Below are 26763 nucleotides of genomic sequence, written 5' to 3' on the forward strand. Positions count from 1 at the left end.
TCCCCGAGAGTGACAGAGGAAGCAAAGGATAGTAACGAAACAACTACGACAGCAGCAACAAACCCGATGTTATTAGCACTTACGACAAGTAGACACCCAGCAGTGGTGGAGATTGGCATTCTGGGTACGGTGCTAACAGATACAATAGTAGATGAAGGATAGGGAGTGAATGTGATGCCGGAAGATATCTGGAAAAAACTTGGACAACCAACACTGTGGCCACCCACCTTTCAGTTACTTACAACAGATCAACATGGGATAAAACCCTTGGGCACTCTGATGGCGCAGCCGGTAACAATTGGGACACAACCATTTTTACTAGATTTTGTAGTCATTCTATTAAAGAGAAGAGGGTACGACGCCATCCTGGGACTGGGGTGGCTAGTGCAAGCTAAGGTAAAGCATGATTGGAAAAGGAATACCCTGTCAATGGAGAAAGGAGGTAGGCGATTTATAATCGATTTGCATACACAGATGGTAGGAGAAGAAGCAACGTCATCGGACTCAGAAGGCGAAACTGAGAATAATGAAAAAGGGAAAAAAAGGATGGAACCAGATGATGAAGGGGTATTGAGATTAGGAGGGTCAACTGATGACGACCTAGATTCAATAAACGGATTGCTACATTGGTAAATGGAAGATTATGAGGTCTTTTCGAGCTGCAATATTTTGAGTATCAAAGAAGGAAAAGAAGGCCATGAGTTTCCAAAGGAGTACAGTGAACTGAAGGAGGGAGAAGCGCAGGTGGATGAAACACCTGCCCATACGTTCAGTAAAGATAAACCAATAAAGTATGAAGAGCCGACAGTCAAAGCAATGAACTTGGGTGATGAGGAAAATTCGAAGAACATTTTTGTAGGAGACGATTGGAACCCAATATTAAAGGCAGCAACATTCAAAATATTTATGGAGTACAAGGATATTTTTGCTTGGACGTATAAGGACTTAAAAGGAGTACCACCAGAGCTATGTGTCCACCAGATACCATTAATTGAAGGTGCGGTACCCGTACGGAAGCGGCCGTACCGAAGGAATAAGAACTATGCAGCATGGGCCGTGGAAGTTGCACAAAACAGGTGGAAGATATGGCATCAGAAGCGTTTAAAATTGAACAACTTTCAACCCCGTCAGTTAGCACTAAAGTATAATGGACGAAATGAAATAAGGCCCGAAAAATTTAAAGTTAAATGGGTTGGATCGTATAAGATACGGCAAGTTGGGTATAATGGAGCAATTAAACTGTGGACACTAGATGGAAAAGAAATGCCAGATGCCGTAAATGGATCAAAGTTGAAAATATAAAAGGAAAGGAAGGATCCTCCGCAGACAAACAATTGAACGAGGAAAAGAAGCCTGTAAATAATGTATATATGTAGGAAGTTTATATTTTGAAACGAAGTTAGGATAGTTTAATTTATTAAAAAATTAAAAAAATAAAAAACATGATAAAAAGTTAAGCAAGCAAAGTGATGAAATAAGAACAAAGTAAGAGTTTTGATGACTGTACGGCCCCCTAGATGATCGTACGACCTTATTGAACGACCGTACGGCCTTAAACGGAGTTATGTTGGAAATAATAATAAAGCAAGCTTAAAATTTAACATGACCGTACGGCCCTAGATGCCCGTACAGACCCAAGACTTATGTGATGGGAAAAAATGATAATGAAGTAGAAGAAAGGACCGTACAGCCCTATCCCGTACAGACTTAGAGAGCAGTGGAAACAAGCCGTACGGCCTTAAGAAGAGTTGAGAAGAAGTTTACATGACCATACGGCCTCAAACAAGTAGGAAGCAAGAGGAGCAAGCCGTACATAAGACCTAAACAGGAAGCCGTACTAAGCAGGGAAAGTTACAGCTAAAGCCGTACCATCACCTGGGAGGCTGAATCCAATAAAGTCGTACCGTAGAAATTGCTCACAGGATTTGTAGAAGCCATACAGTATGGAAGCTGGCAAAATTTGTGAACAGTAATTGCCATAACGGTGTGACATTTATTCACAAAACGACAAAAGGGTAACAATTATGCAGTCTGCAAGAAAGAGGAAGTCGAAGAGCAAAAAAAAATTTTTTTAAGAACGACAGATTGAAACAGTTCGGAATGAGTAATGCATGATGCCAAAGGGAAGGGTAGACATAAGCAGTTGCCAGAAAGAGTGTGGAATCGAAAGAAAATGACAGAAATAGTGTGTTCGATGCAGTTTTGTGTGGGTTTCGGAGTGCAATTTGGTCTTGGCGGCGAGGGGCAGCTGCCCCAGGACCCCGCGGGGGCGCTGCCCCTCGACCCCACTGGGGGCGTTGCCCCCTAGACCCCCAGTCGTTGCGGATATCAATCGTGGGAAGTGTGACCAGTTGATGAGACCTGGAGTTGCTGTTGTAGGCATTGTTTACCGTACTGGTAAAGAAATCAATGCATACAGACAATGGAATAGAATAGCAGAATTATATTCGCATATGCTAGACATACATTATGCTTGATAAGATTAATGATAGAAGATGATTTACAATGATCCCAAACAGGATATAAATACTATCCGCCGAACGTTCCCGAAGGAGTCCGTCGGCCACAAACATTGTCTGCTAGAAACTATTTACCCGTCGGCTACAGAATACAAAAACACCGACGACAATCACCTCGTCGGCTACAGAAACACCGACGACAATCATCCCATCGGCTACAGAAACACCAACAACAATCCAGTCGGCTGACACCATCCCCCTCAAAAGAAAAAGTCATCTCCGGACGACAATTACAAAATATATGAGATAAATTAAAAATACATTAACAGAGTGACTACAACAAAAAATTTGCTTCTGTCACATCACTTCCACATTCATCCAGTTACATCTGTAGCCTCTGCTAACACAATACTATCTCCTCAAGCTGACCTTGATAGCCACCTGTGCTGCTTTCTCTGCTTCCAACATTGGGTCCACTGAGCTAAGTGTCGTTGTACTGCCTCCAACTGGATGATCAGCTCCTCCCGAGCTCTCTACGCATCCACCAAGACAGCGAGCTCTCTACGCATCCACCAAGACAGCCTCTCGGCCAACACCTACTCCCAATGCCTCTGGTACACAGACACTCCATGTTTGCAGCAGCTTCAAATCTTCTCAACTAGTCAGACTCCCACAACTGATATCCACAACGAATGGGGGTCGAGGGGCAGCGCCCTCGCGGGGTCTTGGGGCAGTGCCCCATCGCAGTACAGGGCGGGGTCGAGGGGCAGCGCCCCTTGCCGCCAAGACCAAATTAACACTCCGAAACCCATACAAAACTGCATGGAACACACTGTCTCTGTCATTTTCTACCAATTCTACACTCTTTCTGGCAACCACTGATGCTTCCCCTTCCCTTTGGCACCATCTGCTACTCATTCCGAACAACTCGAATCTGTCTTCGTCTGTTTTTTTTTTTTTTTTTTAAAACCTCTCGCACCCATCTTCTACACAGACTCGAATACTCTCTCCTCCGCAAATGAGAAACAGAACTCCAACAATCTTTCGCTGAAACATCCCCTCCGACAATGAGAAACACAATTCTGAGAATCACAGTGGATGTATTCTAATACTGCTCCTTACAGACGAACGAGCAAGTGCACAATCAGTATTGGTGCTAAAAGGAAATAATTGTCAGCATCTGAACACCCCTGGCAACGCTATCAAACAGAAATTCAAGTAACCATCGCACTCCAGGACCAGTTGTCTCGTTAGTTCCAGAAAATCGATAATGACTTTTCATACCCCACTGAGAACATCTTCAGCCTCAACGACGATCAGGGCAAAATCTAAATCTTCGAACATATCTGATACCTCTTTGTGTTCTACTCTTTTCACTTCCAATGCATTGATTTGTTTAGCCACTGCATCGGTTTGGGATGCACTATTTAAAGCTGGGCGGAAAAAAATTGGAAAACAACGCCGCGACTAAAGACAAGCCCGCAAATACTTCCGCGGACAGACAAGGCCGGTGGGGTTTGACTGCGGGGTAATCTCCCGCAGAGATGTGCCCACGGGCTATCTCCCGCGGAGAGTTACCCGCAGGCTTCTCCCGTGGAGAGTTGCCCGCAGCCTACTCAGCTTGCGCAAATTTTTTTTTTTTTTCATCAATTTTTTTTTTTTTTTAATAAATTAAAAAAAAATGAACAGCACCTCAATTTTCCTCTAAGCGTCGCCTTTCCGCAACGATGACAACGAAGGAGCCCTCAGATCATTCGGCAACGACTTCTTCAGTGACGGCGACAGCTTCGGATCATTCTGCAACGACTTCTTCGACGGCGACAGTGACGGTGATGAAATCTTTCAGGTGCGATATGTTTTCAATTTGGACCCGTTGACTGCCTGAGGGATCTCTTCCCCGTCCAAGGTTGACAATTTAATTGCTCCATTTTCGCCGACTTCTCGGATCTGGTATGGTCCGACCCATCTGACTTTGAACTTCCCCAGCTTGATTTCATTCCAACCGTCGTACTTGAGTACCGATTGCCTCGACTGAAACTTGTTGAGTTTGAGATGTTTGTTATGCCACGCCTTATGTCTGTTCTTTGTCACCTCTGTCGCCCACTGTGCCTGCAGTCGTCGCGCATCTAGATTATTTTGTTTCTGTCGGCACCCTTTAACTAATTTTATGGTGCGATGCATTCTTTTCTTCTTGTGCGGTCCGTTCATCGTGTACCGGACGATGAAATTTTTCTTTTTTCTGGATTTGTATTGTATGTCCTTTCCTTCTTCAGCTGTAACCTCCTTTGCGTCATCTGCTTCTCTATATTCATTTGAACACTCATTTTCCTCTTTTTCTTCACCTTCGTCGACCCTTAGCATATTACAACTCGAAAAGAGTTCGTAGCCTTCTATTTGCCAATGGTAAAGGCCATTCACTGAGTCTAGGTCGTCGTCATTCGATCCTCCTAGTGTCAATACTCCTTCATTTGGTTCCATTCTCCTCTTTCCTTCATCGTCATTTCCTTCGTCGTCACTGTCACCTTCACCTTCTGAGTTTGACGATGCTGCCTCCTCACCTACCATTTGTGTGTGCAGGTCAATTATGAATCTTTTGCCTCCGCGCTCCATTGATAGGGTATTTCATTTCCAATCATGTTTTACTTTTGCTTGCACCAACCAATCCCGTCCCAGAATAGCATCATATCCTTTTCTTTTCAATGGAATGACCACAAAATCCAATAAAAATGGTTGCGTACCAATGTTTACTGGTTGCGCCCTCAAGGTTCCTAACGGTTTGATCACATCTGGTCTACCGTGAGCAACTAGAATGTAGGTGGCCACAGCGTCGACTTTCCCAACTTCTTCCAAGTATCCTCCGGCAACACATTCATGCCGGACCCTCCGTCAATAATTGTGTCTGTCAGAACATTTCCCAAAATCCTCATCTCGACGACCACCGGATGCCGTCCGGATGTGAGTGCCAGCAGTATTGGGTCTGTTGTCGTCACTTCCCTACTGTCCCTTCCTGTGTCCTCCGTTGCTTTCGAAAACGATGTATGATTCAGAATAGTCGTTCGTAACTGGGGCATTGTGAGGAGGTCACTTATCTTGACCGATATCTCCGTTTGTAAGATCTGTCGTACAATGTTTTGTTCTGCGAAGTTCTTTGCCAAGGTGTCGATGATGTCCTTCAACTGAGATGTCCCTACTGACGATGTCTTTCCAATTTCCGCCTGCGCTTCCCCCAATTTTCTTTTTCCTCCGCTGGCAGTTTGGCTTGCCTCCACGTAATTGCCAGAACCTCCTCTTCATCCGTCCCGACAGTGATCAAGTTTACTCCAGACTTTGGGCACTTTGCATCTTCATGGTCGCCAGGTCCGCACCATTTGCATAATAATTTTGATGTGTTCGCCGTTGTACAGTCCCACGCAAAATGACCCCACAAATTACATGCTCGGCATTGAACAATTGGCCATCCGTTTGCATCATACTAGGTTTGACTTTGGCTCCCATTATAATTGTTATTGTTCGCATTGTTGTTGTTATTTTGCCCTCTGTTATTATTCCTGTACCCTCCGGATGTGGCACCTGCGCTATTCGTATTTCCACTACTACCCGATGGGGAAGCCCCCTGTGTAAAAAGCACCTGCGGAGATCCTCTTGTCTTCATGTTAAAGGGGCACTCTTTTGTCAAATGGCCCATGATCTGACAAATGTCACAAAATTGGTTCTTTGGACACGATCCTTTAGTATGACCGTCAGTCTTACACTCTGTGCACCAAAGCTCACTGCCTTTTGGCTCCTTCTGCATGTTTTTAAACTCCTTCATCATGCGGATCATGTCCTTCTGTAAGGCGCGGACCTTCTTACTACTGCCTTCATCGTCGCTGTTATCTTCTTCGATAGGCTCGTCGTCATTAGAATCAAATGAGCTAGTGTTCTTCTTCTTCTTTGTTTTCTGCTCACTTTCGAGGTCCAATGCTCTGTTATAAGCTTCTGTGTATGATGACAGTGGCACAATTTTCATTTTCCTCCGCAACTTCGAGCATAGGCCTTCCACGAACCATCTTTTCTGAAGTCCGTCTGCTGGCTTACTTTCCATTTTATTTATCAAATCTTTTAATTTCCTGACATAAACGCGGACGGTTTCGTTCTTCCCCTGCTTAGTATTGAAGATCTCTGCTACAATTTCATTATCATCCTGCAACAATTTAAATTCTGCCAGAAACTCCTTTTTAATGTTTATCCCAACTATTTAGCTTTTGTGGATCTGTATCAGTAAACCAATCAATTGCTACACCCCGTAGGGTGGCCAAAAATTGCCTCATCCGGTCGTCTTCATCAGTTATCCCATTTGCCTTCCAAATCGTTTCACATGTTTTGCAATGTCGAATGGGATTGGTCGTACCATTGCCATTGAACTTAGGTAGTTTCTCTTTCGATCCCCCCATCATGATTGGTTTCTGTAAACAGGCATTGATCGGTCCTGCAACACTGTCGCTCTTCACTCCCACACCGTGGCTTTGCACTCCCACACCGACGATCTTCACTCCCGCACCGGTGGACTAGTCTCCCTCATCGGTAGTCTGCACTCCCACACCAGCGATCTGCTCTCCCACACCGGAAGACTGTTCTCCCACACCGGCGGATTGCACTCCCACACCGGCGGACTGCACTCCCACACCGGCAGTCTGCTTTCCCACACCGGCGGACTACTCTCCTACACCGGCAAACTCAACAACTGCGAACCTTGGTGAAGAAAAAGGATCTTCTGAATTTGTCTCCCGCAGAAGTGTATCCCAGACGAAGAGGTCACTCCACACTCGTGCTCCCTCGGCACTCCGCGCCGTGCAAGTCGATGCTCTTCCGTTTGAATTCCCTTCCCTCGACGAACACAAATTCAAGAACTCCTCCTGTGCTTCTTCCACCAAATCCACCCGTTGTCAAGTCTCCTCCAACAATTCCTCTACGCTTCTGTTTTCGTCGGCAATCTTCTGGAATCTTTGTCGGCGTTCGGCTTGTTGTGCCAGAATTAAATTCTCTTGCGCAGTACGGATTCCATCTTTTCCCTTGACCTTATTCCGATCCTTGTTAAGCTGATTTGGCATTAATCTTCATTCTTCCCACCTTTCAAGTTCATAAGGCAACGGCGCCAAATGTTTACCGTACTGGTAAAGAAATCAACGCATACAGACAATGGAACAGAATAGCAGAATTATATTTGCATATGCCAGACATACATTATGCTTGATAAGATTAATGATAGAAGATGATTTACAATGATCCCAGACGGGATATAAATACTATCCGTCGAACCTTCTCGAAGGAGTCCGTCAGCCACAAACATTGTCTGCTACAAACTATTTACCCGTCGGCTACAAAATACAAAAACATCGACGACAATCACCTTGTCGGCTACAAAAACACCGACAACAATCATCCCGTTGGCTACAGAAACACCGACGACAATCCAGTCGACTGACAGGCATGAGTGTCTGTGGGTTTGAGGTTGCACTCGGAGTAGGTGTTTGGGCATAGGCCGTCTTGGTGGATGCATAGAGAGCTCGAGAGGAGCTGATCATCCAGTTGAAGGTAGTACGGCAACACTTGGCTCAGTGTACCTAGGAGTTGGAAACAAAGAAAATGGCACGGGTGGCTATCAAGGTCAGCTAAGGAGACAGTATTGTGGCTATGTGGGTTGAAGACCAGAATTGTGCAGGCACAGAATGAATGTGAAAGTGATGTGACAGAAACAGATCTATCTTGTTGTAGTTAGTAAGTTAATGTATTTTGTTGTTAATTTGTCTCAGATATTTTGTAAATGTCGTCCGAAGACAACTTTCTCTTTTGGGGGGGATGATGTTGTCGGTAAATGTATCATGCAGCCGACGGGTAGAGTAGTATCTGAACGAGCGCGTGACGCTTCAATCACCCCTTCGGAAAGGTATATATACACGTCTGAGATGGACTTTGGAATCATCATTGATCATTGTAGTCATTGTAATTGGATTGTAATCTGCAAGTGCATACATGAATAAAGTACCTGTTCTGAATTCAATCGTGTTATACATGTGTTAAACTTCTTACCCTATGCGGTAAACAAAAACCACATCAACAATAGAAGAGATATGTGATAGAGTGCATCAGAATGAGCAAATTCAGATTTCTCAAGAGAGATTAATATCAATGTTGGAAAATAAACAAGAGAAATGATAGGGACAGAGCCATTGGTAAGTAATAGTTATCACCCGAGTCATTGACAATGAAATTCTTCATCCAGTTCCAATTACGGGATCTATAATAGAAATATCAGTATAGTTTCAATTCACCGGCACCAAATAGAGAAGCTACGCTTCATGCAAGTTACAACAACACCAAGGACTATGGAGAAATGTATGAAGACTTTATCCATCATTCAGCCTTTGTGTTTGAAGATACCAATAACAAAGTGATTGTTAATAACCGTTGTAAGCAGACGTGAATTCATGACTGGTTAGGAGAATAGGACTCAACTATTGCGAAATAATAGACGGAAGTGATATTAGAAAAGGAACAAACAAACTCATAAATCGCAACTCTCAAATAAGACCCAGGCAGATAGGAAGACGTTGACATCACACGCAGAACAACACCAAAGATCAATCATCATCCATGGGGATAATAATAAGCAAGGTCGAGCCAATGTGGTAAGGCGAAGTTACACGATTCATATCATAAGCAGAGGCATGATTAAAAAAGATAGAAGAAAGATAATCTAAGTAATATCCAAAGCCAACGAGTTATGAAGATAATGATAAGAACCGATAGCAAACAACAGATAAAAGATTGAAGGACCATAATAAGAATTAATGAGATGCAGTAAACTAAATAATCAATAATCATAAAATACATAGCAAACAGTTGACATAGAGTCGAAGAGAACCTGATTATAGAATATCAGTAGATAGCGAAGTAAATTTACTAGAGGAATATATAGTTTCAAATTAAAGAGGCTACCAGAAGTATGTAACCTTGATAACTAAATGTAAGATATCTTAATGATGTATAAGTGGGGAACTTTATAGTTCTCATAGAAACAAGTTAATTCTTGGTAGAGGACATTCATTATGGATGTCGAGTTTCTCTAGTAGAGAACTCAGAGATTAGGGGGCATTCAGAAATGAATGTCGGGATGAGAGTCCTAGAGAGAGATTTGTAGAGAATCTCTAGAGACAATATATATTGTAGTGGTCAAACATATGCATATGTCAGAGATAAGAGACTTGGTAGAGGTGGGATCTCTACCAAGTAGAGTTATCAGAGATCCCAAAGAGGCCTAAGGGAGAAGCTCTTTCTATGACAATTACCTAATCGAGATATACTTCTCACCAGAGGGTTAGGTGACAAGAGAATGGATTTCTCCCGAACGATTAGGAAGGATAGCTTGGGTAGTATTTAGATTAGTATTTACTTAAATCCAATATTTCTAATATGTTTTATATACAATTTTCGATATTGTACTAACAAATGGTTGCAGGTTACAACATTCAAACCGCAGCAAAAAGCGGGGACATTACATCCAGTCTCGGAAGTCAACGAAATGGCTCTTCCTATTTCCTCTATTGCTCCTTGAATCCATGCAAATGAACAATATGAACATTTAGCAAATGTGTTTGAGGATTTTCCAACTCTTACAACTAGTCAAGTTTCTCAGCTTGATACGTCTTTGACAGGTTTTGAGCTTTTTATGGAGTCTTCTCAACATGTTCATGTGCCTTTAGCTGTGCAGATTGAATCTTGTTCTGTTACAACAGAAATACAATCATGATCAATGCCAATGGTTTCCACTGTATCTGTTTCTACGCATGAAGGTTTTAGCCTACCTGCATGGTTGAGCAAAATAACAACGAAGAGGAGAAAAGTGGTTGTTCCTTCGGACAATCTCCCTATTAAGAAGACCAAATCCAAATCTTTGAAAGATAAGATTGTTTCAAGGAATTTGGTTGATTCCGATAAAACCAAAATTGAAGTTGTTGAGCCCTTGGTGGACAAACCTGTTGAGGAACTTACTCATTCTGACTACAAGTTTACTAAGGTTGAAATCGGAAAGAAATCATGTTTGAGTTGTTTGCAAGATGCATTGGCTAATGTATCAAATAGCAATCATGAGCTATGGGAAAAGAAAAATCAACTAAAACAGGAGGTCTCTCGTCTGAATGAGGTCATTCAGCAACAATCTTCTCAAAGTGTTGTCGTTATGTCTCAAACATCTAAGGAGAAAAAGCTGATTGAAGCTGCCAAGTCTTGGATATAGGAAATCATTTGTAAAGGAGTTTGAGCCATCACAAAGACATTTGCAGTTCTTAGGCGCGTCAGAGAGATGAATGAAATGGAGCGAAATTTAATTTCATCTTTGACTCAAAAAACAGATAAGTTAAAGGAAATCCTTGATGATTGGGATGAAATGGTAAGATTTATTCTGGATGCCTTGGTCTCATGTGACGTTCTTCCATAATGTGAAATGTTCTTCAGATATCAAGGGCTCATTGGTTACAAAGAGGAAACATTAAGGAAGCTGATCACAAAGTTGCAGGCAACCTTTGGAGATTGTCAAGTAGTTGAAGCAAGTGTTACTTGTGATTTGGAACAGATGGGATACCATGTTATTGATGAATCTAGTAATCTCATTGCAGTAGAAAGAGTAAATTCAGAATATACAATCAGGATCAATACTGATGTAGATTTTGAAAACTTTGGTTCACACACAATGAGAAGTTTGTTCTGTATAAATCCTCAACGAAACACTTGTTAGATACTATGACAATGAATTCCAAAGTTGTACAATCGGTGTATGCAAATGCAGTGAGAGTAGATGCCATATCGAAGAGCATGGAAATTGCTGATCTTCCCACAGTGTGTAACATCATCATCAAATTCAAGGCACTGAGAAACAATCTTTGAGATTGTTGTTTTTGTTTTTATTTCATGTTAATAGTTGTAAAAGGATGCATTACATAAAAAAGTGTTATTACATGTAATGCGAGTTACATGTATGTAAAAGGATGTAATGCGAGTTGCATGTGCAGTTGCATGTAACCCTATATTTTCTCCTGTAGTTAGACTAAGTCAAAGTTGGTTGAGTTGCTCCCACTTTTTCCTCCACCTTTTTCTCAACTCCTATGCCTATATAAAGGAGTGCCCCCTCATTGTAAAATCGTCATTATCTTTATGCAAGAGAACTCTGGAGAAATCGTGCCAGCAAAACTTTGTTTGTGTAAGCACTATTTTGAAAGAAAGTGAATACAAAGGAGCATTTGAGACTTAACTTTGATTAAGTGAGATTGTTAGTTGTGTGAGTTATAAGCTTCGTCTATAATTCATCTAAGTTATCTTTGATTCATGTTATCTTGTGTTTTTGGTAATTGTATCTCATGAATTGAATATAAAAAGTGTTAAGAAGCAATTGGAGCTAGAGCTTTGAAAGAGCAACTGTGAAAGTGCATAGCTAGAAGCTTTGTCTATAGCTTATATTTCTTTCTTAATTCATAAAATAGTTAAGTTATTCTTACTTTTAGGAGTCTTTGTGCTCTAATTGTAAATCTTTTTCATATAGAAGTACAACCAAATTTAGAGCCAATCAGGTACATTTTCAGCTAGCCTTTGAGTTAGTGAAGGTTTATTGGTATCACTGTTTCCAACTCTTGATAGAAGCGTAGTTAGAGATTCACCCTACCCATTACTCGCTCCATGAGTAAGTGGATTCTTTCTTAAAAGAACAGAAGAATGGATATTGGTAACACCCATTTTATAAAAATCTCTTTGAGGAGAAGGAGGAGCCTTCCCTTTGAGGTAGGAGAGACTCTATCTCACACGTTGTGGCTGGTCATCCTATTTTGCGACTGGATTTTTACCCAAAACTATCAATTGCAAAATATCCACCCAGCATGGTGAATACAAACCTGTATTCTCTACAACAACTATCACTCAATAATTTCTCTCTCCCCCCCCCCTTCTCCAACGATGAGAGCTATCTTTTAATCACTGCCAATATAATGCCTCAGCCTGCTTGCGTTCTCAAAAATCTCTTCTCATGCAGCCTGAGACTCCCCTATCACTGAAGGTAATTGTTCCTCTCATGACCACAATCTCCACTACAAGATACAGTCCTATAATTGCAGATGTGGTTTTCTATGGCCAAGGTAGGCTCACGACATGGAATAATATGCAGAGGCCCTCCAGGATAATATTGGGTCTAATATATTAATAGCACCAATTGAAGACTACATATGCCGCATCCCAGAGACTCACAACACGAACTTCGACTATTTAGAGAACGTTATTGATGTTAGCACTAATATAAAACACTGTTCTCGTGCCACATAAGCATTGTTGTCCACTCCAAAAGTCATCTCCTACAAGCATTCAAATGCCTGTATGCTTTTTATTACACTTATTTTTGAGTTATTTCTTCACCCAAATATCCTCTCCTTTGGTTACGCTTCTCCACTTTGCCTACCTCACGAAATACATGGCCATTTCACCAACTGCTATTTCCTAAAGATATTCAGATACACGTTACATTGAGCAGAGGATTCTCTACTGATTCACAATTGCAATTGCAAACGTTATAATTTCTATGGCTACCCGATGGTTTTGTTTCATGTGATTATGTAACTCCCATCTCATAACCACTGCATCTACAATTACGTCCAAGCTAGACCCAACACCTCAACGGATTTAGCTTTTATCTCACAAATAACTTATTATGCCTTTAATTCCTCTACTTCATGTGTCATTTGGGTTTCCCATGGCTATGCGCAGCATGCCCTTCCATTCCCGCCTTGACCAGGACCACACTCAATAGTAATTTTGAGTTGTTATAAGTTACCGGCTCCTCTCCTCGGAGATATCTTTGCCTGCAATAATGATACTTCTCTGTCAACTTAGACTCTATTACGCAACACACACATTCTTCTTGTGCAAGAAATCTAACGCTACAAGGGACTCAGATTCTTCTATTGACAGATTCAGCGGCAATGTCTATGTGAGGAGATAACCATATAATTCCAAGAATCTTCAAAACTCTAGAAACTACCAAGATAGGAGAGTCCCTAATTTTGCATCTGATATTCTTTTCGAACTTGAGCAACCAGAGACATATCATGATCTACGTAAAAAGAAGTTGCTCGTCCAGTAGTCCCAGCACGCCCTGTTCTACCAATGCAATGTATGTAATCCTCCATGGCCTTTGGAAGATCCAGATTAACTACATGTGCATCACCTGTCACATCCAAGCCTCGTGAAGCCACGTCTGTGGCAACTAGAATATTTGTAGTGCCACTACAAAATTCACGCAAAGAAGCTTCTCTATTCCCTTGGCTACGACCACCATGCAAAGAAACTGCATGTAGGTCCTGTGCTACTACAGCATCTGTAACTTCATCGCACCTTGTCTTCCATTCAATCAACGCAATGATCAATGGTTGAGGTTCTCCAGACTCTTCTGCTTGAGACGACTCCTCCAAAACCTAATAAATGGTCAATCTTTTCGCCATATATGACGTCTCATAAATGAATTTTATATTTTCTCCATGCAACTTCAAAATTGGCTATAATACAGTATACTATATATTAATATGTCAGTATCGAATTGGGGTCCAGAAAAACTCGCACAAACATAAGATCAATTGATTAAGTCTTTATAAATTATTGTAGTCGTGCCTCCATGTGCCTCCATGATAAGATCTTTCCACAATTGATATGGCTTAAATAATGGAATATATCATTCGTCAAAGAGTGGCACAGACTTATAGCCAGGTTCGATACTTTCTCAAAACTTCCCCAAAGTCTATTTAAAATTCAACCCAAAAACCCCCTTTCCAATCCAGAATCGTTAATAGCTCTTTGATAGAGTTGTTCTCAAAATTTGACCATTAAAATCATCTAATAAAATCTTCAGGAATACCCATATACTGAATTTTCTGAAATGAATCCCTAATTACAAATTTCAGAGGCTGACAATTCTAATTAAAACTTTTTGAGGATTTTCTAAATAAGCTTCACAGGCTGGTAGGATTTTTTAGCTATGATACCACTGAAATATCCCCAATAGATATTTTTCCGTTTCTTTCTCAAAATTATATTCAAAACTTAAACAAGTAAAAATGCGTTACAAACCAACAATATAAAACCAATAAATTCTCATAAAGTACCTTAAAATACATTACTGTATTATACCTCAGCAATACAATAACTAGTATTCAAAATCCAATCTTAAACATAGTTTTACAGCCAGATTGGAATACTAAGGAAAGAACCTGTAAGCACATGTGAGACACCTGATGTGACGTCTCCACGAACAATGGGTTTTCGTCCACTATCTATCGGCATGAGGGGCTACATCCTCACACTGGATGAAAGTTGAAGTTTTCTGAATAACTCTCGCAAGAGAGAAACTTAAATCTGAATCATAAACCAAGCATATCTGAACGAATGAGTCTCTCTCCTTTTAATCCACAAAGTTGTGACTCTTCGACTCCCTTCCTGGCTTTTCGTCTTATCTCCCCTTGTCATTTTAGCCCACTTTATAATACTAAATTGACCTTTTATAATTTTAATCCATACTCTCAAAGTCAATTTTAATATTTTATGAATATCTTTATTTTTCCTAATGTCCCAAAAAGGGGGCATTACAGAGGGCTATTCACTTTTACCACTAATTTCCTCCTGGGCACAATTTCCCTCCTATTACAATTATCGATGTGTTCTATGAACTCCCTACTCGTTGTGTAAATCAAGCTTGAATTGTTCTCGCTTTTTCAATAACATCAGCATCGCTTTTCTTTCCAAACATCATCGTTTCACCTTCCAATAAAAATGTCCAAGGCTCGAAGGGAATCTAAAATGATTTAGCCTACAAAAGTAATGCCCAGAAGATGAAAATCGTTGCTTTGTCATTGGAAGTATAGGCTCAATAAATTTTATGACTTCAAAAACATTTTCAGCACCTTACTACTTTGCCTTTCTACAGCATGACCAATAATTATCTGCATTTCAAGTCATTTATGTATGCTATGCAACTTCCCCCACCCCCCCTTTGCACCCCCGCCATCCCTAAATTGAGGCCTTCTTTGTTCCCACACCCAAAACTCATCCTGATGTCCCCTTGCACCGTTGCACCTCTGCACCGGTGTAACATCAGTTTTATATCATCTCTTACCCATCCCACTCTTATGCATCATTTGAAATATAGTCAAATCATTTTCATCTGTGTTGAAAGAGAAATCATGAGCACACCTCACAATTCCACTAGTGTTAAATTCATCTTCGTGATCCAATTTGTCTAAATTGTTGGGTATCACAAAATATCACCTGAATCCCATACCCTGCCATTCTTTCGATATGTGTTTCTTGAATCAAGGGGTGACTCACATATTAGATTATCACAAGATAATTTTGGATAAAAAATAGAGCATGTATCATCACGCAAAATTTTCATATCACACCCAAAGAAATTGCACTCTTGATGCTTTATCCAAGAGCTGTCATCATGTTGAATCTCCATGATATTAGAGCTGCTGCAACCACTGAGCACTTCATCACTCTCAAATCCTTCTTATGTCTCGAAAGGTAGCTTGGCTCCAAACCATAGTCATTTTGGATCTCATTGATTCCTTCAATTATTTTTTCTACCTCCATATTTCTTGTATAACATTTTTGCTCCTTTTATATGGCTGCAAAAACTAAGTTAATTTTTTTTTTGATAGAACAAATAGTGAGCTAAACTTAACTCAAGGTTAAGCTCATCAACAACACTCTCCTTTTTTGTGAATGCTCTATAAGTCTCTGACAGAAAATACAAGTAATGGAGTTTAATTATTTCTATGGCATATTTGCTAATCTGATGATTTGATAACGGAGCTCAAACCATAAAACTATGTTGTCTCTTCTACCTGAACCTTCCAAAGGAAGTATTCAATGAATTGTTATGTGCTATCAAAATGTGTTAAGTTTTGCACGACCATTTCTTTTGTCACCAACAATTGGTTCTTTAAAACCTGTCATTCATTGGGCCTTTGATCAAAATCAGCTTTGAAGGATATGGCTCTTCACACAACCAAATCTCTGATGTGTCTTCATGTGTACTTCCGATGTCAATTACCTCTCTAAATGTTACATTGCAATTGTTTTGAATAGATGGTACGTTAGCATTATACTCAATCATTGAATCATCAAAAGCATCCAGACATTCATATGGCATATCCATAGTTGCTAACTCAACAAACTCCAGCTCAACATAAGATTCAATATTAGCACTGTCACGAAAACTCATGTACTCCTCTTCACTTGTAGAAGCACTTGAAAAATCTCCATAATCATTTGCAAAAGAAACCATCAAGATCTGATTTCTCTTTGTATTTCCTTGCGAACTTCCTCTCGTTCCATCTTTTATTTTTAATTTCTCCTTCCATGATTTCCAATTCTTGCCTTAATCTGCAAACCTGACAAACCAGTGAATCTGAAAGATAAATTGACTGTTTCCAAGCCCTGCAAATCCTGAATCAATCTTCATCCACAAAATCAATATTCACTTTTGGGTTGTCGTCCTAGGCAAAATAATTGAACAACTCAGAAAAACACATAGGGTCCAGAATGATAAAATGAGTTTCCATAATCCTCCTCTTAAAATGCTCTTAGAACTTTATGGAGATTCAATTGTAAAATCACTTATTAAATATTGATTCTTTTTGCTAATAAAAGTGACTTTATATATATTATTTTATTCCTGGCCCCAGGTAAAGTCACTTCATCAAAATAAAAATATTCAACTTATGAACATAATTAATTATTTACAAGTTGCCTGAGGCATTAATGTAGACAACTTTCTTCTCCAAAATCCTGGGCCAAACATTGGGACATTACAGAACTGGTGTATTCTTAACTCTTGATTCTTATTGATTTACTTTTGGTCATTTGTGGACATTAATATAATTTATTTCTGATGCAGTCCTATTGTTATTCAATGAAATATAAGATTGATTAGAAAAATGGTACAAACAATAGTTTCCTTGTGCATTTGAATTTTGAACAAAGGAAAATTGGATCTTTTTGCATCACTCTTCATAAATTTAAAAACAAGTGAATGCAAACAGTGAGTGCTCCCTGAGTGAACTGAAATCGCTTAAGGTAATGGCTGTTCAACTCTAGGCAAGCATTGAACTCCCAATGTTTCATTTGGAAACCTTAAAACTTCTTATATCAATCAGGTAAATAACTATCTTACACATCAATACACATAAGCACAAAGAGTTCAAAGGTTCAGTAATTAGTACAAGGATGGTCGAGCTTCCCGCTGACTTATGTATGCAAAGCCAACCTGATCGTCCTGAACCCAAATTGCACACATTTGAGGTTCCAAAACAAGATGTGAAGCCCCATAGATTACATAATACTTTGTTTTAACCTTAGTAAGCTTAATATTGTATCTAAATATATAACTTCAATTTTACTGGAATACCTCAAGAAGTTTCACAGCTGCTGCAGGAGGCAGCATTGTAGATGCTCCCATGAGTTCAAGCATTTTTTCTTCTGTTACACCCCCCTGCGATAGATTGTTATTATTTTTATTCCAAAACTTATGCTAAGACATGCGAATGTAAAATCATAAAACCTTTTCTTGCAGTCAATCAACAAGGGAAGAGAATCTGACAAAATGTATTATAACCTAGGTAAGTTCCAAACTACATAAATGGATGAAAAGTACATAAGTAAACACTCTAGAGTCTAAATTAATAAGCAACATAAGTTGTTATCTAACCTTTGGAGGCATCCACTCTACCCCGTGCAAAAGACAAGTTTCTCCATAACTCGCTCTAACTGCAGCTACAAACAACGTGCTTCTAAAGAACCGTGTGTTTCCATCATAAGGTTCTCCATAATGTGTCAATGACCTGACATTTGCTACGGGTGGAGGACCTGCAAATGATAAAACACCAAAGCCTTTGTCTTTTAGGAGCTTTCCAGATTAACAGGACTCAGATTTGCATGGTTTCATGAAAACACAAATTGAGGGAAAAACGTTAAAGTGGTTTTCTAATTTCTTTACAGAAACCAATCCAAAAGATTCAAGTATGCTTATTTTGACCAGTTATTGGAAAGAAAATGCCTAAATATTGCAGGATTTTGGAGAAAAACAAAAATAATGTACAAGGGGAAAATGACTTGGAATTTTGTATGGATTGTTTCTCCCCTCCTTGCTTGAGGCTCAAAGAATGTGTTTCAACCAAATTAAAATGTTAAACATCATTTCCATTCCTTGTGGTTGGGTGTGGATGCTTGTTAGCTAAAAAATTAATTAGAATTTTGTATGGATTGTTTCTCCCCTCCTTGCTTGAGGCTCAAAGAATGTGTTTCGACTAAATTAAAATGTTAAACATCATTTCCATTCCTTGTGGTTGGGTGTGGATGCTTGTTAGCTAAAACTTTGGATAAAACCCTTTCTGCTTGCTTGCAATTCAGTGGTTTTGCATTTCTGCTAGAGGATATTCTAGAGTGTAAGATTTTATTTGAGTTTCAGATGACTTGATGGAGCCACAGAATGACTAAGATTCTATAAACAATGGTGAATTTTCCTTTCTATAAATAAAAGATTTGACCACATGATGAATGACCCTGGAGGAAAACTTGAAATCCATGTAAAACTATGAATAAATCCTTAAAAAGTATAAAGACCACATAAGAAATCTAGATTTTGGAGAAAATTGTGCATACTGTATATTTGTGATAGCAAGTAGAAAATGTCATCAAACATGACAAGTTCGCTCTACATTACACAGATTTCTCATGATACCAATGTTTTTACACCATCAATTATCAATTTGAAGAGAACAATGTTTCTTCCCCACTGATTAATGTTTTTCACTACAGGTTGATTTTCTATCATGTTAACAAGCATTTTCAACCAACTTAGTAGCACTTTTACCTTGGAAACTGTTAATGTAGTGTAGTTTCAGTCGGATAATCATAAAACTCACTGAAGATATATATATATATATATATATATATATATATATATATAAGTTATTATCATATGCTTAATCATGATAATAATCAAATGTCATTGATAACTTATAAGAATTAAAGAGTCATGACTCTTAATATCATATACATATGTATTGAGAAGGTAACTTGAAAAACACATAAAATCAACAAGTGCTATTACAAGTTACAGCATATCCAAAATCCTGGGATATTTAACATGGTATCAGAGCCTAGTTCCCTACCAGACAGAAATATTTCATGACTGGTAGAAAGTGATGGAAATTGATTTAGAAGAATATATTCTTAGTCTTCGTATGACGTTTCCAACAACCCAAAGTAGAGACAAACACATTCAGATAATATAGTAAGGTTATATAATCGCAGAGTGTGTGTGTGTGGGTGTGTGTATATATAGAGAGAGAGAGAGTAGTGACTATCATATATCAGAAAAGATCAATATATATTGCTGAATATACATTGAAGACATTATAATATCAGAGGTTGATATCGGCCAAGTTGAGACTGTGGAAAAGGATCGTGCCTTGATGCTTGTATATGGGTGATTAGGATTTGTGGCTATCGATCATTTGTTGTTTATCAGATCGACCTGGGAGTTTTAGCAAACCGCTATTAGCATTTTCAGTAATTGACTGTGGACTTCATGCAAAAATAGGGCCAATACTGGGTTTTTCCTCTGTATTTGCAGCATTTCTAAAGCCTTGCTCATATCTAAACTCCACTTAGGCCACATAAGTATTTCCTCTGTAACCTTCTGTTGATGTACACTGTCAATTTCAAGGAAGAACGATATTTTATAGTGAATTCAATTGTCAGAGAAAGGTAGGAAACATTTAGATAAAATTCAACTCAACTGTGGGTCTGCTTGTTGGTTTCAGAAGACTCCCTCTTTGCGCATGCATCCACATGTAAATGAGTAGCAGGTGAGTTGACCGGATCAAGGACACCAATCATATACAGGCAGGTTTTGGGATGTATTATCTTCCTTATACAATTAAGTGTTTGATGGATTAAAGGGAACCACTGTGGAGCACAGAACACAAAAAGGGCCCACATCATTGACAGGCCAACTGATATCAGATTTAGATATAGATGCTTATATGGAAGTATTAATCAAGAAAAGAAAGAAGACAACAGTCAAAAGGACCAATGAACGATGGACAAGGGACTCGATCACCTTGTACGAGTTGTATTTAATTTATGTGCCTAAGTCTTCCAGACCAGACTAGGAAATAACATCATTATTGTTGATTAAAAATATAAGAATACAGTCTTTCCCATTGGACGAACATCTGCGATTAATAATTTTTGATGGATCATTGGATGTTGTAAGTGCCACATTGATATTTTTGCCATGTGAGGAATTCATTGTGATCTGCTATACTTGGAGGAACGTATGTGCAGATGTTGCAGCGCTTTCATTATCAGGAATTTTAATATGTAGAGTTCCATAAAGCACAGTGCATAGAAGATTAATGTTTGACATATCAGATTCTGACTTGGAGAAATACAATGATCGTGTTCAAAAGATCGTATCGGAAATTTAAGAATTACAGCAGCAACTACACTAGTCACTATCAGTGTAAAGCGCATACATATTTATCCCTATCAATTTCTATAGCATCATTTGGAATGTTTCCTAGAAGATTATATTGATCAAATGAGAGCAAGTATTTAACATGATATTCATTACCTATCAATATCATCTCCAATTCCAGTTGGCTTTGCATGTATTCAGAACATATGATTTATCTACCAGTGTGAGCACATGAATTTGGTTTAAGAAACTTCTTGTCATCTTTTGAAGTTATGCATCGTTAGAAGTCTGAGAAACCTTTCAATGTGATTTTTTAAAGAAGATGACAATATGAGAAGAGGAAGATATTCATTCTCTGAACTGCGTGTTTCTTTTGAAGATTAATACTTACCAAATGCTTTGGAGGCTATATTTTCAAGCAAAAAAAACTGGAAGTTTTGATTAATAAATTTATAATTGGTATCATAATATTCGCACATGCTCTCTTACACAACATTAGAAGCATCAGTCAGGCTATAGAGTTTGCCTCATGAGTTAAGGAGGACACAATCTCGAGTCAACCAGAAAAGGCACAACTCCAGAAGGAAATGGTCAGCAATCCTATTGAGTTACTCATTCACATGAAGAAAAGATTAAAGAATCAAAAGTTGACAAACTTGGTGAAACCAAATCATTTATCTTGACACCAAATACTGCCAATCTTCAACATGTGGGAGATCATCTATTTAATGAAATTCTATACGAGTCTGCTAAAATAAAGTCCAGAGAAAGCTTGCATAGACATTGAGTTCCTACCATGAAATTTGTAGACCATGGTTTCTTCTTTATTTGTGAAAGTTTTATTATATGATTACTAGCACGAGGATATGAAAATTAGCAGGAATTTGAGATACAGAGGGGGAAATACAAATTTTTATGGGTATCAACAAGTTGGTGTGACCGTGTAGCCCATCTAGCTTCTTGTTTAATCAACTTTGGAATTTTAACATGGTATCAACTTTGGAATAATCTCTATAAATAATGGAAATAGTAGGAATTGAACATTGTAGGGGGGAATAATAACCAATGTTCCATTCCCATTTGAACCATCCTTAGTGAGGAGATGATTCAAAGGGGAGATGTCTCTCAAACAATCTGAGAAAACATTTTCTAAGTTGATGTAAATGGACCTTCATTGAAGCAATTTGTATCAAAGTTGTGCAGATAAGTATTTCTTATCCTTAAGTATTACATTTATCTACTTATTGTAGTCTCTCTCTTATTTGTATTTTTATATGTACTATAAAGAGTTATTTGCCTTGATCTTTTCCTTTGTCTCTGGAGATGTTCTTGCAGGAAAATATGGTTGATACTTTACACATTATGTGCAGAACTCAATCTTATGACAGTGGCTCCAAAGAAGATTTTGATCTCGAATTTGTTAATTCATCTGATGATAATGCTAGACAATGTGAGGCTCTTGAAGTGAATATATTTGATGATTAAGATTATGAAGTAACCTTCTATATTAAGAGGGAGTCCGACAGTTCATTAAAGGCGACCTTGGACAAAGAGAGGGAGCAAATAGAAGATATGCTTCAGTCATATTTTTGATGATCTTGGTTGTATTGATTCAGAGGAGTAGACCATGTCGAGATGGATTCTCCAGTGATCAGAAACTAAAGCAGTTGAAAGACTATGATTCATGGGATGAAGTTTGATGTATGTAGGCTAGAAGGTCTTATGCTATTAGGATACCTATTGAACTAGGGAAGCATGACACAACTTGCTGCCAAGAGGTTAGAAAGATGATAATAGATTCAAAGGGAGTCTGACACTTCATCAGAGAGAACCTTGTACTAAGAGGTCAAAAAAGTTGATATCAGACTTGAAGGTAGTTTTCGACACTTTATTATTAACCTTGACAAGGAGGTCAAAAGGTTAGTGTTTCTTCGTGAAGAAGAATCTCCAAGTGTAATCCCTTGCAATACATTTTTGTCTATGAGAGATAAGTTTGAGGTGAAAACCTTACCTCTGATATGTTTCATGGTAGATGTCATGACAACACCAAATGACAGTATCTGTGGTAACTTCATGTGAACTTTTCATGTCATGTGTGTATGGGCCTGCCCCTTGTGTACATCATGAGGAAGTGACGACTTCCCAATGATTATCACTTGTACTTGCAGAAGTTGTTGGAAGGTGACAACCTTACAATAACTTAAAATCATGAACTACATTTTATGTAAATGTTGAAATAGATCATGAAAGGCTTTATCTTGTAAATCAACAAGTGTTAGATGTTATTAAATTAACGGTCTATATGTTGTTTGTATAGATATATGATAGGTATTTGGTGAATATCTTGCCTTGATATTCTGATAGGTCATTAGCGTATTGAGTACTTGGTGGATATCAATTATTGATGTTCTGATAGGCCATTACTCAGAGTCGTTGGTGAATATTTACTCAGAGTCATTGGTGAATATCATGTGTTGATATTCTGATAGGCCAATACGCATTTCATATCATATAGGATGGAAGTCTTCTGATCAAAGATTTCCTTGATGTGTCATTCCTAAATATTACCAATGGTGTATTATTTACTTATGTATTTATCCTTCTAAACTAAGAGGGAGTGTTAATGTTAGTGTAGTTTCAGTCGGACAAAACTTACTTAAGATATATATATATGTTGTATACTTTATGTACATATGAGATATATACTTCACTGTAATGGGCACCCCTGAATGTCCCAAAAACTAAACCAAATTGCTGAAAGGAATTATGTCAAACAGTTTGCATTCAACCTCTTATTTCTCCGTTTAATGTTTTAAACCCCTTATAACTCCAGAAATCAAATATTTATTTGTTTGTTGTGTTTTGTGCATGGAATTGGTATCATACAACATAAACAAGAAAGAAACTACTATAATATGCAAAGTGGAAATGAACGGCTGCCAATAAAATGTTATTTTCAAAATTCATAAAACCAAATACATGGCAGATTTATCAACTCACTAATTACTTCAGCATTATTGACATAATACTCCAGCCCATGCTTTCGAACTTGCTGCTACAGTACTTTGTCCTTCAATCAGTCCACTACCCTGGTAATATCATTCCCTCAAAACGGCATAAGCGTCGGAGAAGTAGTGAAGAAGATATGAGCAAAATACCAAATCTGCCTGTAGCCGGAAATGCAACTAAATTGCCTGATAATGAAGCCGATAACAAAGAATTCCAAAGGCCAAACCCCAAGGGAATGACGTCTAGAATGTTACAAGAGAGGATAAACGTCCTCAAATGCCAAGAACGGAGCGGCAACTCACACACCAATTTCTTCTCATATTCAACCTGTCTAATGAAGCCACAAATGCTTCCTTTTATTCTATTTCCAAGGGTCCGCTCAACTCATATGGGCAATGTGGGATAAAAGATGTGTAATTTATAAAACATATATTAAAATACCCCTTATGTCTTCCTTGGGTACACATCCCCATAAAATAAATATTAAAGTAACACTTTAATATTTTACAATTAAATTAGACGTTACTTTAATAAAACTTCAGGCATTAAAATGTATTAGCAATCGAACTCCGAATAATGCGAGTGATAGCTCATCGGAAAGCTCTCACCGAGGAGTATCAAATCCAATCACCAAAATTGACCTGCACTGTGTCCTGCCGACTTACTAAAAATAGTAAGTATGCCTGAAACTGAGTAACTCAACTTCGTTTTGGCCCAAACTGGAAATGACTAGGCCAAAACACTCCAGGATTTCATTAAACCTTTCGTTAGCCCTCGGGACCATGTAGAACAAGGCTAACGCACACACACTTGGTCAACTGCTAAAATGGGGACATTACATTCACTTATTTAAAATATTTATATATATATTAGATATTGTGTGTGTGTGTGTGTATAAGTCATTATCATATGCTTAAGCATGATAATAAGATGTTATTGATAACTAATAAGAATTAAAAAGACGTGTCTCTATGGAGACATGCCTCTTAATATTATATACATATGCATTGAGAAGGTAACTTGAAAAACACATAAAATCTACAAGTGCTATTACTGGTTACAGCATATCCAAAATCCTGGGATATTTAACAGATACAATGACTTTATAGGGGCACTAAAAAATCGAATCTATCTTCTAATAATATCATAAAATTACGTGCTCATGTAAAATGAAAAACTCTTCAGTAATACATACCCACATATCAGAAAATATAACATATAAGCTAGATGTCAAGGGCTTAGTCCACTTCACAATTTTTGAGGTGGATCTTGTGACTTGCCAGAGTATAATAGAGAAATTAGATGTCGGCACCATTTGGCCATTTTCAACACTTACCCAAATTTCATGATTTTCACCCCAAGACATTTTCAACCACATAATAAATATGACTTTCCTGTGCTGACTTGGAATTGAGTGTCATTTGACATCACCATTTAGATAGTGATATATTGCTTGCAAATTTATAAATAATAAATACTTGATCTTTTTGTCCTTCAATTTCCTTGTAGACACAATAACTGAATGGAAGAACCAAGTTGCACCTTGAGTGGAAGCCGTCAACTTATTTAATTTTGGGCATATAATATTAAGAGGCTGATTGCCTGTTTACTTGGCTAATTGCCAATTGAAAAGATACTAAAAGTCTGTAAGCACTAAAAAGATGTAATTGTGTTACACTTGAGTTTTATTTATCCCCAAGTTAGAAAACTTCATAATTTCTAGGGATCTTAGAGATCATACTGATTCTCTAAAATTTAGTATACAGCTATGGATAATAATCATGCATTGAGATTTGGAATCTAGGCCCATGTGTTTGGTTTGTAAGATTATAAGTGTATTGGAGATGGCTGAAACAAAGGATGTTATAGTGTCCCCTTTTTGGGACATTAAAAGCCAATTAAATAATTAAGTTTTAAGTTGTCGAATTATATCAGATTAAATGACAACATATTTTAATTATTTAATGACGTATTAAATGACTTTAATGGTGTAATAACCATGACCCGGCTAAAGCTTAAACACACACCGAGTTCCGCTGAATATTGATTATTTCTCCTTAAATTCTCAAATAAGATGCCTGATCAAAGGTAATGCTAAAATAAACTATATGAATGACTGGCTGAATTACAATTCTAAGTCTTCCCTTGCATTCAGTCTCACAAACACAATCCAACTATGCTCAAAATCAACATAATGATTACTTGATGTTTACAATCAAATATGACTAACCCAACAATTGAATTTGCAATAGCCTGGAAATTTAAAGATGTTGCAACAGATAATCACCATAGTAAATTTGGATTTGCTCTAAATTCATACAGAAAGCAAAGGCACCTGTTTTATATCTCTAGCTCCATGATCACAATTGTCAATCATTAATAGAAACTCCAGTATAGATGAGCGTTGCCACCCAAACTTAATTACAGTTTCTAAAATTATTAGCACAGAGCTCCAATTGCTGATCGTTGGGCTTCAGCAATGAATGTAGGTTCAAACTAGCAGCTTAGCTGTCCTCCATTTCGCACCCGCAGGCCACCAAAATCAGACATGCCCTCAGATATGTCAAACACAGGCGATGAATGAATAGCAAGGCTGCCTCAATTAAATCACACGCTCCAGATATGGGTCGCAGGCCCTAAAAATTGCAATTCAGGCCCTCAAGAAAATGCTCACAAGCCTGTCCAACAAACGCTAACCACAGATAACCACGCCCAGGCAGTTTGGCGTGAACTCCAACA

General features: G+C 38.4%; 1 protein-coding gene across 3 annotated transcripts in view; it reads right to left on the minus strand.

The window, feature by feature from the left end:
- The window catches only part of LOC149543030 (anthranilate phosphoribosyltransferase), a 243676-nt gene that overhangs the window by 155573 nt on the left and 61340 nt on the right, over positions 1 to 26763 (minus strand). For all 3 annotated transcript variants that reach the window (XR_016355584.1, XM_089797960.1, XM_089797961.1), the window contains 3 exons: positions 18238 to 18395; positions 17938 to 18021; positions 17753 to 17805 (listed from right to left, as the gene is read on the minus strand). Coding sequence is in view for 2 of the 3 variants with exons in the window: in XM_089797960.1 (XP_089654086.1) it covers positions 17753 to 17805; positions 17938 to 18021; positions 18238 to 18395 (295 nt within the window). In the remaining variant the exon portion in view is untranslated. The remainder of the gene's footprint in view (positions 1 to 17752; positions 17806 to 17937; positions 18022 to 18237; positions 18396 to 26763) is intronic.

Source organism: Cupressus sempervirens, chromosome 8, assembly GCF_028749045.1.
Source record: "Cupressus sempervirens isolate cs-2001-9-10 chromosome 8, ASM2874904v1, whole genome shotgun sequence".
Lineage (NCBI taxonomy): Eukaryota > Viridiplantae > Streptophyta > Pinopsida > Cupressales > Cupressaceae > Cupressus > Cupressus sempervirens.